We start from the raw sequence: 13,665 nt of genomic DNA, 5'->3' as shown, positions 1-13,665 counted from the left end.
GAGAGAGAGAGAGAGAGAGAGAGAGAGAGAGAGAGAGAGAGACTGGTCAGGCTCCACAGGCTGGGCCTGCTGATGCTGCTCCACTGACCCTGCCTCCTCCCCTCACCATTCTGTGGGTGATCACTCTGGGACAGGAGCTCAGGCCAAAGGACTGTCACAAACCCCAATAAGACTGTGGGCTCTAGCTCTGCCCCTCCACACTCCCCCAACTTTCCTGTTTACTCCAAAAGCAGCAGGACAGTGCAGAGCTTCCTAGCACCGTGCCAGCACAGAACGTGAAAGAGTTGGGGTCCTTTAGTCCCCTCCTCTAGCCCATGTCCCTTCTTATCACCTTGGCGATGAGCTGCAGATTGAAGGGGCCTGTGACCTGCAGCTCCTGGCCCACGGCATGCACGATGGCTTTGATTCGCTCCAGGGTTTTGGCAGTGATGTCCTGTGGTGGGGTCACCAGCGTGGCGTCACCAGAGTGCACACCTGCATTCTCCACATGCTCGGAGATGGCAATGGCTGCCACCACACCATCACAGGCCACAGCATCCACATCAATCTCCTGGGGGGGAGGGTAAAAGGCAGTGTGACCTAAGGCAAGGGCCGTTTTCTTCTCCCACCTGTCCCAGGGTGCTCCAACCCTTTAACAGCCTCCAACATAACCCACCCTTCCCAGTCCATTATGCCTGTGAATTCCCATAGGGGAGTCTCCTCCAAGCCTGGGAGCCTTCTCTCAGACCTTGCCTGCAGCATCCTACCTTGGCCTCCTGGATGAACTTGGAGATGACCACCGGGTGCTCCTTGGAGACGGCTGCCGCGCTGCTTAGGAAGCGCTCAAGGTCTCCATCAGTGTATGCCACGTTCATAGCAGCACCACTCAGCACGTAGGAGGGGCGCACCACGCAGGGGTACCCCACAGTCTGGCAGAACTGGCGCGCAGACTAAGGGTGGCAGAGAGCTTAGCTGGGTTGTTCATACCCGTGCACCAGCATCAACCAGCCTCCAGCCCACCCACCAGGCCCCAGCCCACCTCTAGGTCGCTGAGCTCCCTCCATTGAGGTTGGCTGATCCCAATGGTGTCGAGGAGCCGGGAGAACTTGAAACGGTTTTCAGCTGAGTCAATGGCTTCCGGGGAGGTGCCGAGGACCCGGCACTGCTGCCGATGCAAAGCCATGGCCATGTTGTTGGGCAGCTGCCCGCCCATGGAAAGGATCACGCCTTCAGGGTTCTCGAGTTCATAGATGTCCATCACCACCTACAGCACAGGAAAGAAACGAGTGGTGGTAACAAAGGAGATCAGGGATCTGAGCCTTCTCACTTACTGCTCCTTAGCCTCCACCTTGCCCCACATGCCAAAGAATCTCAGGTCAGCCAGCCAATCTTGGTCTACTCTGGCCACCCAGGCAGCCCATATCCCTCTCACCTCAAAAGAGATCTCATCAAAGTAGAGTCGGTCACACATGTCATAGTCAGTGCTGACTGTCTCTGGGTTGTAGTTCACCATGATGGTCTTATACCCCATCTGTGACAGGGAAGGGAATGACATTCAGCAATCAGGTGGAGGGAAAAGGGCACGGAGAAACTTTATCAAAGCCATTGCTTCACAGATTGCCACCCAGCTCCTCTGAAAGAGCTAGCCATCTGTCCTGGGAGGGAACCAGGGTCCAACACCGCAGGTATTGGAGAAATAGGTACAAAGTATTGGGGAGGAGATTCATGCACTGTGGGGGCATCACAGATACCTTAGAGGACCCTCCCAACCCAAAGCCCTATGCTATAAGGTGAAGCAATTAGTGGAGAGTGCTAGGATTGGTGGGACTGGACAGGCAGAGATGGCAGACACTGGTATGAAAGATGAACTCTCAGACCTTTCGGAGCTGCTGGATGCAGCCCACAGCACACCAGTCAAATTCGACGCTGGAGCCAATGCGGTAGACACCAGAGCCAAGGACCAGGACGTGAGGAATTCGAAAGGTTAGGTCATGGGCGGTGCCCCAGTATGTCAGGTACAGGTAATTTGTCTGGGCTGGCCACTCAGCTGCAACCGTGTCAATCTGCTTCACCGCCGGGCAGATTCCCAGTTCCTGACGCAGCTTGCGAACAGCCAGCTCTGTGCTAAAAGAAAGGTAAGAAACATGTAGGCCCTGGGGGTGGGGTAAGGATTGTGCAGAGAGATTAGATTCCAGGGCAAAATCAGAGAAGAAAATATCCCCACCAACCATCCCTCTTTCAAGGATGAAGGTCAAAGTCTTCCGCAGTTCCCTATTCTCCCTTCCGAGGGTCCCTTACTGACACAAAGGTTCCCTGCCCTATTTCTCAGCCCGTGGCCCACACCGCCATCTCTGACCTCAGAACCGCAAGGGCAATCTGCTTGTCTGAGAAGCCGAGGCGCTTGGCCTGCTGCAGCCGGTCTGGGGGCAAAGGCTGGCCACGGTGCTCTTCCAGCAGCTGGGTATGTGCTACGATGCGCTTCATTCGGTGCAGGAACCAGCGGTCGATGCGTGTGAGTTCATACAGGCGCTCCACCGAGTAACCAGCCCACAGAGCAGCTGCCACCACAAAGATCCGCTTATCTGTTGGGGTCTCCAACTCCTAATACAGAGAGGTCAGACAGGTGGGTATAGGATTGTACAGAGGTGGGAGATGTCAGGAAGTTAAGCAGAGAAATTCTTAATCTTCTGCCAGCCCCTCTCAAAGCCTGAAAGTGGGAGTGGCTGCCATCGCGTCAAGAAAGGAAGCTGCATCCCAGAGCACAGGCCCGGAGACTGCAAATACCCAGAGAAAAATCCTGGCTCTGCCTCATACTGGCTGTGTGGCTTTGAGCAATTCCCATAACCTCTCTAAGCCTCAGCTTTCTCATCTGTAAACAGGTCTAATAATACCTGCTGCAATGACAAATGAGATGTATCTCAAAATTCTCAGCAAGGTGAACAAAACACAGCAAGTGGCCAACAAATGACTGCTACCAATCTTAATGGTAACAAGCTCATGGCCCGGGGGAAGGGAAGCAGGTCCATTTTATGGGTGTTGCCGTGAGGAGTGGAGCCGCTTACCATATCACTGACTGGCTTTACAGTGTGATCAAAGCCCACACAGTTCTCATCCACCATGCGCAGGGCCTTCTGGAAAGCTTCCTCAAACGAACGCCCAATGCCCATGACTTCACCTGGGAGAACAGGACGGAAAGATTGAGGGCCTGAGGCAGGACGCTGCTCAAGAGGCGTCTGGTTTACAGTTAAGTGTCTGGAGGTTCTCTAGGCAAGTCCCCTGGGGTGGGGCCTTTCACTGTGGAGAAGTGTTACTGAGAAATCTTAAACTTACAGCTCTTCCCCATCATTTTCAGGGATTTCAGGTTTTGTGTGTTAGTGAACATGACATTAAAATGCCCAACATGGGCATGCAGATGTTGGAATTTGCGACAGTGTATCACAGTGGCCGAAACCACTGACTTGATTTACATGGTGATGACACCACCTGGAATCTGTCTTGTCCTTTAGAACCTTTAAATGTTCTGATAATAGGAAGGTGATCCCACTACTCTTTGAGCCCATCCACAGCTAATCACAGTTAAACTATCATTTTAGGGTATCTCCTCCTCGATGTTTTTCATATGTACATTTTATACATAATTATAATTATAGCATACATACAATTTTTTATCCTGCTTTTTTCCTTATCGTAAGTATTTTCTCAGATTGCTATATGATCTTACAGCCACCAGTTTAACTCCTGTATGACTAACCATAATTTAACTGTGCGCTTACTGCTGGACATTTAGGATGCTTCTAGATACACAATGTTATAAGTGAGCCATGATGTTTTCTATGCTTTGCATTACTGCCATGGGATAAATACCCAGAAGTGTAGGGAAAATATGTAAGACAAAATTTCTGGCCCTTAATAAGTACTAATTTCAGAAGCCTGAGCTTTACGATACAAAGTATAAGTTTAAGATTCACAAGACATGAGCATAATCATTTTAAGCATTTAGTAAGCAAGTGCTAATAACCAAGTGCCTGGTGAACTGCTTCTATAAAGATTACAGCCTAGAAAACCTTACGGGGCAGTTCTACTCTGTCACATGGGGTTGCTATGAGTCGAAACCTACTTGGCGGCACCTAACAACAATATGCAAAAATGATAACCCATTTTAATAAGCAAAAATGTAACTCAATTCTATTTATTAAGGAGAGGAAACTTTTCTCCCCCAGGTCTGCTATTATTTCTTCTTCTGTAGTTTTTGTTCATGTACTCTGACCACTTACCCTAAGGTCCTCAAGTCTTTACCAATAGTGTTTTTCTCTATTTACAGTCCTAACATTGATGTTTCTTCTAAAATTTTTAAACTCATCAAGATGCTACTTACAGTATTAAGTGGATTATGAGTGATTTTGTCCAATTTTTTGTAATGTGATTATAACATTTATATTATGTCATATGGTTATGTTATTTCTATTTTATGATTTGCTTAAATAAAAAAAAAAGAAAAAGAAACCCAACACATTCATACACGTATGCCTACAAAAATTCTGGAAGCATATATACACCCAAATTAATCTACCTTTGTGTGACAAGATTACAGAGGTAATTATTTTTCTTTGTTTGACTAAACGCTATTTTATTATTTTTGAATGATTCGTGTATCTTAGTTATATAATAAAAGTTACAAAAAGTTACCAAAGATCACGTTATAAGAATACTTGAATAGATATAAAACATTTAAGTGTTTCATCTAGTAATCAATCTTTGATTATCCTACTTTCAATCCACTTCTTTGAGTCACAATTTAATTACGGCTTCATTCCCATATTTATTATAATTTTCAAATAACAGGAATTTATCTCCAGAAGGAACAACTTGGCAGTCTTGTAGGATTTCTAAAAATTCTGAAATAATATCTGAGCTTAGACTTGGTTGTCTAAAGGCTACTACTGCTCTTAATAGAAATTTGGAACACAACGAAATGCTCTTCATCCTTTACACACTGGTAGCACTCTGTCTGGGACATGGAGATGCTTGTTTTGGTTGAAATGTTCTAGAGGAAGGTCTAAGGCAACTAAACGGACACCATAAGGAAATGTATTAACTCAATTCCAACAGACTCCACCACCGCTTAGAGGATGACTGTTACGATCATTCACTGTTCACTAATAAACTTGCTTATTGTAAAAAAGGTCTTCGAGGTCCTGCTCTGAACTGAAAGCAGAAAAGGTCCAAAGAAGGTGTGCTAAGAACGGCTGCCACTGTGCTCACCTGGATTTAGAAGGATTCACCAGAAAACAGCAGTAACTGTTTCCCCGAAGCATGAGCATTTGAACTAACACAGTGAACAAAATGTCACCAGCAAATCAGCCTAGTGATGAAGCCAAGGGCAAAATGCCATGAGGATGAAATGATGCGGGTGGAGTTTCACAGAACTGGCCTCACAGATGACAGGCAACGTAGTGTAACAGAAAAACACATGATTAGGAGTCAGGTCTGGTTTCCAGCTCATTTGTGGGCCCTCGGCCAAGTTGCTTTCCTTCTGTGGGCACCTCAGTTTACTCATTTTAAAATGAGAAAGCTGATATAGTCGGAGGCTCTCAGACTATCCTAGAGATTCTGAGGTGCCATCTGGGGCGTGGAGGTGGCACGTGTATCCGACACGATTTCCAGACAACTGTGATTCCTACTCCTGGTGAGACCTACTATCTTAGTTTGAAATGTCTCTGTGAGCTCTGAGAAACCATGTTTCCAAGCAGGTGTTAACACGGGAGCTAAAAGACCTTGCCACGGACGTCTCTGAGATTCTAGACTCCTGGCACTAGTGGGATGCAGTGGGGGCAAGCTGGGGAGGGCTGTCTGGGGCACGTCTCTCACCGACACTCTTCATGCTGCTCCCAATCTTTGTGCTGACACGCAAGAACTTGCTGAGGTCCCAGCGAGGGATCTTCACCACACAATAATCCAGACTTGGCTCAAAGGCTGCTGTTCCCCCTGTCACAGAGTTCCTGGCAGCCATCAAGTGGGAGTGACAGGAGGACAGAGAGGGAGACACAAACAGTGAGCTTCCAGATAGCTCTCTCTATCCCCACAAATCCAGGCCAACGTAGTTTTCATCTTCCCTGTCCCACAAATGTTTTTCTCAGCTCCCCACCCCCTTACTGCCCCGATTTCTACCCCCATCCTCATACCTGAGCTCAGGTAGAGGGATGCCCAAAGCTAGCTTGGCTGCCACATAAGCCAAAGGATAGCCTGTAGCTTTGCTGGCCAGGGCAGAGCTGCGGGAGAGCCTAGCATTCACTTCAATGATGTAATACTGCAAAGAGAGAGACCAGGGAAAGTTACCAGGTGACTGGCTAAGAAGCCTCTGCCTAGGAGAGCTCTCAGAAAGGAAAGAAAATAAGGCCTCTTCATAGGGATGGGTAGCAGAAGGCCCTCCCCAAGACCCAACCACACTGAAGATGATACTGGCTTCTATTCCAAGGTCTGTAGGACCACTAGGCCTCTTGGTCTTAAGGCTGAAAAATTACAGAGGAAAGAGGAGGTAACAGGTAGAAAATGAGCTCTAGGACCTAGTCTCACCTGTTCAGACTCAGGGTTCAAGGCGTACTGCACATTGCACTCCCCAACAATTCCCAGGTGCTGGGTCACCTTGACAGCTGTCTGCCGCAGTAGCTGGTACTCCCTGTTATTCAGTGTCTGGCTCGGAGCCACCACTATGGACTCACCAGTGTGTATGCCGAGTGGGTCTAAGTTCTCCATGTTACACACCTGTGTGGGGAGGGTCCCATGGGAGTCACCACCAAAGGCAGCCAGAGGAGGCAGGAGGCTACATCCCAGGGTCCTGCTGCCTCTGGCTGCACCCAACCTGGGTCTGAGCACCAAGAACACACTTCCAAGAGCTCACACTGCCCGACACTACTCCCATCCTTTGCCCATCACTCACCGTGACACAGTTGCCATAGGCGTCTCTCACCACCTCATACTCAATCTCTTTCCATCCCTTCAAGGACTTGTCCACCAACACTTGGCTGGTATGGGCAAAAGCTGGGGCCACGAGAGCAGAGAGCTCCTCCCTGTTGGAGGCAAAGCCAGAGCCCAGGCCACCCAGAGCAAAGGCTGCACGTACCAGCACAGGGTACCCCAGCCGCTCGGCTGCTGCCTGGGCCTGCCATGAGTGAAAGAGATGAACAAACAGGTCAAGGTCTCAACCTCTTGCTGCCCAGAAGGTGCAGTGCCTTCTGGAAACAAGATATAAGGAAAATGACCCATTCTACTTTTGCCCAACCGCTCCTCGAACCTGTTCAAGAGAATTTGCTGCCTCGCTGGGGGCCACATGCTCCCCAATCTCTGCCATCCTGGCGGCAAAGGCACGCCGATCCTCAGTCAGCTCAATGGTCTCCACAGGTGTGCCCAGGACGCGGACCCCATACCGAGCTAGCACTCCAGCCTTGGTCAGCTCCACACCACAGTTCAGAGCTGTTTGGCCCCCAAAAGTCAGTAACACACCATCTGGACGTTCATTACGGATCACCTGAGGCAAAAGAGAAATAATATGCATGAGACTGTTTGGGGGAAGGGAAAAGATCAAGAAAGTTCAGAAACCTGGAGTGACCACTGGATCCCCTGCCCACCCTGAATCCCCCTCCTCAGTCTATCCTTACCCAACTCATACCTGGGTTACGTAGTGAGGTGTTATGGGAAGGAAGTAGACCTTGTCAGCCAGCCCCTGGGAGGTCTGCACTGTGGCAATGTTGGGGTTGATCAGCAATGTCTGGATGTTTTCCTCCTTCAGGGCCTTGATCGCCTAAGAGGACAAGAATGGCACATCAGCCTCTACCACAGAAACAAGACTGAAAACAGTCTTAGACTGGTATTTTTCCTCCCTGTACTCTTAGTGCCTAATAACTAACCTAATCCTCACTACCTCACCTTCCTATACCGTCCCCAGATCTCCGGATTCATTTCCTCCCTACAATAAACGTGGATGCCTCAGCCGTTTCTCCCTAAGACTCTATTCATCCCTGAGGTTCCCACACCCAGAGGGGTGGGGCGTGACCACGCTTTACCTGAGAGCCTGAGTAGTCAAACTCTCCAGCTTGGCCGATGGAGAGGCCCCCGGAGCCCAGGATCAGAACCTTTCGGGGTGGTGGAAGCCCAGAGCCTGGGGTGGGGATCCCAGGGGGAGAGAGGCGGTCAGCCAGTCGCTCTCGAACTGTGGAGACAGAGAAAGTCATAGAACGTTAGAGCTGAACAGGATCTGTATAGATCATCTGGATTAACCCCTTCACTTTACGGAAGAGTCCACAATAAGTCATGACCTAATGAGTGGCAGAGAGAGGACCAGAATGCAGGATTCATGACTCCCGAGTTCCTTCCAATAGAAGCATAAACTAATCATCTTGGTTTGGTTGCCTTCCTGCCTCCCCACACCCCACCCCAACACATACACCTCTAAACTACATGTATCAGTTCCTGGGGAACATCCATCTTATCCCCACCCTGGAACCAACCCTTGTCACTGCTGAGCCTGGCCTGTTCTTAAGTCCACAGCCCAATTCTACTCAGGTGCTTACCTGTTTGGCCCCCAGGGTTCCCAACTGTGGCCTCTTTTACAGTTTCCAGGAAGATGTCAAAAAGCAGCTCCATATCTGAAGGGCCAGCTTGGTGCTCTGGGTGAAACTGCACACTGTTGTAGAGATTAGTTATGAAACCTGTCATCTTCAGAAGCATGGGCGCTAGCAACCTCAGAGGTTGCTAGTGAGATAGAGAACTCAAGTTCATTGCTGTGCTTTGCTTTACTTTACAACCTTCAAGGCCCATGAGGCTTCAAAGCTGGACAGGCCCACAGTAGTCCTGCCAGAATCTCCCAGGCTCACCTGAAGAAGGGCAGGCTGTTGTGTACAATGCCTTCATTGGAATGATCATTGGCATTGGTGAAGAGAGGAGCCCAGCCGGCTGGCAGTGAGTCTGTTTCCACAGCAAACCCGTGGTTCTGGGACGTCAGAAAGCAGCGTCCAGAGCCCACCAACAGGCATGGCTGGTTATGGCCTCGGTTCCCATATCTGGAATAGAGGCATGCTAAGTCACAGGCCACTTCCAACCTCCCTTCATGACTATAAACCACATACGGGTCTTGTTGATCTCACTCCTCTCAGTAGCCACCCCCTCCTATTTCAACACTAATAAACACCAACTCTGTTCCCATTCCCAAAACTCCCCACCCCTCATCTCAAAAATATGGGTCCTTTCTCCCCAGAAGTCCCACCTCATTTTGTAAGTCTTTGCCCCAATGGCTAAGGCCAACAACTGGTGTCCCAGGCAGATCCCGAAGACAGGTCGGGGATTAGGCTCAGATAAGACACGGCTCAGTGTGGACACCACATTGGGACAGGTGGCAGGGTCACCAGGGCCGTTACTTAGGAAGAGACCCTCATACTCTGGAGTGGGCAAAAGACATGACATTAAAACCAATACTTCAACTAAAAGACAAACTTGCAGGCCTTACCATAAGAACAGAAACTCTTATCTCCATCTGGTCTGCTGCAACTCATGTTGACTTTCAGTAACTGGACCAAGAGACAGCTCTTCCAACCTGGTGGAAGACCCTGCACAGACCTGAGCTACTCACCCTGGCTGTCTAATACGTGGTCCCAGGGTACCACAGTGACCTCAGCCCCACGCCGGCAGAGGCATCGAATCTGATTATACTTCAGGCCACAGTCCAAAGCAAGGATCCGAGGGGCACCCCCTGCATTGAATACCCGTGGTGCCTGAGCAATAGAGGCAAAAAGTCAACAGTTAGCAGCTGTGATCAGTGGCTATATTAGACATCTCTATCCCAATCCCTACGTCCAAGGTCTCTTCTGATTCTCCTCTAGTGTTCACACCAGTTATGGGCAGAATGTAACTACTGTGATATAGCTCAGAACACTCCCACTCTACCCCTGTACCTTCAGGGAGACTTCTGGCACCAGGGGCCGGGCATTGGGGTCCAAGAATGGCAGGGCTGAAGGCTCTGTCCCACTCTGGACCAGCTTCCCCAGCAGAGACCCCTGCTCCCGCAACTTCTTAGTCAGCTCCCGAGTGTCCACTCCTGTCAAAATTAGCACACCCTCAGAGATCACACAACTCAGCCTTCCACGAGGTTAGACTTCCAGAAGCACTTCCATTTGAGCCAAGTCACACACAGCTGTTCTATGGGCGTACTGATGGAAGTATGCTACCATGAAGTAGTCTTGACAAAAATCTATCTGCACTGAACCACAATTCTAGATTAGTTTACAGAAAGTAATACCAAGGGACAAAAGAACACGCTAGATAACACTACAAAAGTGTAATCAACAAAATGTAGACTGTGGGATGCCCCACAGGAAAAATGACCTGCTTTTGTCAAATATGGTAAAAGCCACATAGATTAAAGACACATGTCAACCAAATGCAACATATGGGCCTTGTTTAGATCCAGATTCAAATAAACAGTATTAAAAAATAAAGGCTAATTAGGTAAATTTTGAACATTGCCTGAATATTTGATGATATTAAGGAATTATCATTTACTTCTTTAGGGTATGACAATGATGTTATTGTGGTCGTGGTTTTTTAAAAAAAAAGACTCCTTATCTTTCAGAGAAATGAAGTATTTGTGTATGGAATGATAGGAAGTCTGAGATTTGCTTCAAAATAATCTAGGGGTGGTAGTGGTGGTGATGAAGTTAAGATTAACCAAGAATTGATTATTATGCTATTCTCTCCTTTTACATGTCTGAAATCTTTCATCTGAGTGATAGCTCCTCCAGTCCCAGATCACAATCTAAACCTTCCAAATCAGGCATGTTCTACCACAAGCTTGGAGTTTACAAAACTTTATCTTGATCCTTTCATCCAGGCATACTGTGCTCCGCCCAGACACACCTGTGCTTGCCATCATACCTTGCAGGCCAGGTATGCCATGTTCCTGCAGCCACTCATGCAGAGTGCAGGTGGCACTCCAATGGCTGGGTGTGGGGCAGCACTCTCCCACCACCAGTCCTGCCACATGGATCGCTGAGGATTCAAACCACTGTAGATGGAAGAAGAAGACTGTGAGGAGCAGCTCAAGGCCAAATATCTCCCTCTGTCATTTTTTCTCATCTTCTCCCATTACATGGCCACAGGTCCTCTGCCTCAGTTACACTGAATGATCTTCAGCACTACCAAGCACTTTGTAGCTCCCTTTACCAACAATACTGTCCACTGCATTAAACATTAACACATGAGCTGTGTCTTTGTCACAGAACCGTGAACTCAAGAGCGACGTGAATGACACACAGCATTAGTCAACAAACATTCCGAGTGCCTGCTAGGCGCCAGGCATTGTAATAGATGCTGATAGAGCAGGGAGCAAGAAAAGACAGGGTCCATGTCTTCATAACGTTAATTTCCTCCCTAGGAGCTGAAAATTAACAAGTCAACATGTAAACTAACAAGAATTACAGACTGTAATAAAAAAAAGGTGCTAAGATAGGAGATACTTGATACATTACTAAATAAAAATAAAGGTTCAGGTTACAACTCTAGAAGTGACTATACCCTTCCCTCCATTCCAAAGAGAATAATAATAAAAAAAGACAGAATACAAATTTGTCAACCAATAGACAAGCATTTAATAACTAAATAGAGAAACAGGTAGTTTATTCGGGAGGGAGTGGCATATTTAAGTTACATTCTGCTAAATGGTAAAAGGTTTAAGGGAATATAGATGTTAAGATTGTTCTTTAGGGAAGTGAAGGACAGAGTTTGGCAGATGAGTAACAAAACCCTCCCTGACAAGTGGAGTCCACCTGGTATGGGCAAATGCATTTATAACACATGTGCCACAAGAGCATCAGTGTTGGGCTGGTGGCTGTAGAAAGTCTCAATCACTCTGGTCCAGCCAGGGCCTCAATTTTACACTTCGTAAACTCAATTCTGTCAGTATACCTAGAGTTAATAGAGCTGAAGACTGACAGATGTTAACCAAATTCACAAAATACTGAATTAAAAATCAGAATGCAGTGTATTACAGGTTTATGATGACGAATGGTCCTTTCCACGAATAACATAAGTGTGTTCATTATCCACAGTCTTCCCAGTGTCAGGGTAACCTGGAAGGCAAATCTAGCATCTACTGGTTGGTTGCTCAGTAAGCCTGGAATCAGGACAAAATGGGTTCTAAAGAACACTGCATCTAGGCTATGGTGACTTCCACTATTATCCCAATTGCTAATTTTTTTTATTAGTTTAACTGAGAGGGCATCTTGGTTGCTAAATTCCAAAGGAAGAAGAATAGTGGCAACCTCACTGAACTTGAAGAGAAAACTAAACTTTCTTACCTAGGGTTTAAGAACACTACACAAAGAAAGTAGAAAATGAGGTAGGAAAAGTATGTTTAGAAGATCATAACCAATTTTCACTGGTTCCGTAGGTGAACTGGGACCCACTGTCACTGGAAAAAGATGTGATTTTAGTTTCCAGTCTCTTTCCCACTAATCTATGCAATCCTGAAGCACTACACCCATCATGTGACACCGATGCTGAACAAGCTCCAAAGGGTCCTCATCAGATTAAGATTAGACCATAGTTTGACTTCATTCCTACTGTATCTAACCCATCTTTGCACTACTTCTGCATTCCTAGGAAACCAGACATTGCTGTCTTACACCTTTTGCCACTTTCCTTGATACACTATTGTTTGTTTCAGGACCCAAGTCTTCACTACATGCACAATATTCTTGACTTTGCCTACAGCTTTGGTGCCTCTAACAAAGGGGATAGCTCTCTCTTCCTAGGCTCCCACCATGCTGAGCTTCTCAAGGTATTTACCAACCCAACTTTAACTACAGTCATCTCAGTACTTGTTTTATCAATTCAGTGTCTTTGTTCTCTCCAGGCTGCCCAGCTTAGTGTCAATGTCTTCACTTCACTAATAATAATTAAGGATTTATAAAAGAATGTAGAGAAAGCATTCGGCTTGGCTACCTTGCTGAGACCGAACTCATCCACTTCATCTGGGGGGATGCCATAGTTGCCGATCAGAGGATATGTCAGCACTAAAATCTGTGCTTTGTAGGAAGGGTCAGTGAGGGCCTCGGGGTAGCCCACCATGCCCGTTTGAAACACTGCAAGACAAAGAGTCAGGACTCCGCGGGGCACCCTTCAGAACTCCGCCCCGGGCGCAAAGAATGCCCCCCTCAGGGTAGGCTGCCACGGGCGTGAAAGATGGAAAGGGCTGGGGTGGGGACCTGGGGGCCAAACAGAGGGGAGGGTGTGCAGGCGGGAAAATGGCGGGGTCTGGGCAAGGCAGACAGGGCGGAGAGGGGCACCACAGTGGGGTGAGTTCGGCAGCCTGCCCAGGCTTGCTTACCCACTTCCCCAGCAGTCGAAACAGAGGCCCCAAAGGGCTGGCCCCGCAGGATCGACCCGTCCTCCAACACCAGGGCCGCCATGGGAACGGAGCTCAGAGGCAGGGCCGAGCACGAACAAGCGGTGGAGCGCTGCAAGCCCCAGCCGGCGCTGGAACCACGTGAAGACGACGCGCCGGGAGTCGGTCCACGTGGCTAACGGTGCCGGTGGCTGGAGCGGAGGCGGGCGTAAACCTCACAGGAGCCAAGCGCGCTGGCGGCAGAGCGTCTGCGGCGGCGCGGGCAGCCGGCGGCGTGAGGGGCGGGGCCGGGC

General features: G+C 48.4%; 1 protein-coding gene across 2 annotated transcripts in view; it reads right to left on the bottom strand.

The window, feature by feature from the left end:
- Positions 1-13,581, bottom strand: part of CAD (carbamoyl-phosphate synthetase 2, aspartate transcarbamylase, and dihydroorotase) — a 23,049-nt gene extending 9,468 nt beyond the window's left edge. Inside the window, exons 1-22 of one of the 2 annotated variants that reach the window (XM_004377613.1) lie at positions 13,355-13,581; positions 12,970-13,109; positions 10,903-11,032; positions 9,924-10,066; positions 9,602-9,743; positions 9,239-9,410; positions 8,850-9,035; positions 8,547-8,659; positions 8,040-8,185; positions 7,646-7,777; positions 7,271-7,504; positions 6,917-7,138; positions 6,553-6,741; positions 6,162-6,286; positions 5,848-5,978; positions 3,042-3,154; positions 2,336-2,580; positions 1,857-2,103; positions 1,412-1,510; positions 1,019-1,243; positions 747-929; positions 332-550 (exon numbers count right to left, since the gene is read on the bottom strand). In XM_004377613.1, the coding sequence (XP_004377670.1) occupies positions 332-550; positions 747-929; positions 1,019-1,243; positions 1,412-1,510; positions 1,857-2,103; positions 2,336-2,580; positions 3,042-3,154; positions 5,848-5,978; positions 6,162-6,286; positions 6,553-6,741; positions 6,917-7,138; positions 7,271-7,504; positions 7,646-7,777; positions 8,040-8,185; positions 8,547-8,659; positions 8,850-9,035; positions 9,239-9,410; positions 9,602-9,743; positions 9,924-10,066; positions 10,903-11,032; positions 12,970-13,109; positions 13,355-13,436 (3,618 nt within the window). In that variant the 5' untranslated portion in view covers positions 13,437-13,581. The remainder of the gene's footprint in view (positions 1-331; positions 551-746; positions 930-1,018; positions 1,244-1,411; positions 1,511-1,856; positions 2,104-2,335; positions 2,581-3,041; positions 3,155-5,847; positions 5,979-6,161; positions 6,287-6,552; positions 6,742-6,916; positions 7,139-7,270; positions 7,505-7,645; positions 7,778-8,039; positions 8,186-8,546; positions 8,660-8,849; positions 9,036-9,238; positions 9,411-9,601; positions 9,744-9,923; positions 10,067-10,902; positions 11,033-12,969; positions 13,110-13,354) is intronic. The other variant, XM_004377614.1, reaches the window with a different exon arrangement.
- Between the last annotated feature and the right edge of the window lie 84 nt (positions 13,582-13,665).

The sequence above is a fragment of the Trichechus manatus genome, unplaced genomic scaffold, assembly GCF_000243295.1.
Source record: "Trichechus manatus latirostris isolate Lorelei unplaced genomic scaffold, TriManLat1.0 scaffold00052, whole genome shotgun sequence".
In the NCBI taxonomy this organism is placed as follows: domain Eukaryota; kingdom Metazoa; phylum Chordata; class Mammalia; order Sirenia; family Trichechidae; genus Trichechus; species Trichechus manatus.
Note: the sequence above shows the minus strand (reverse complement) of the source record. Positions and strands in the feature narration are given on the sequence as shown.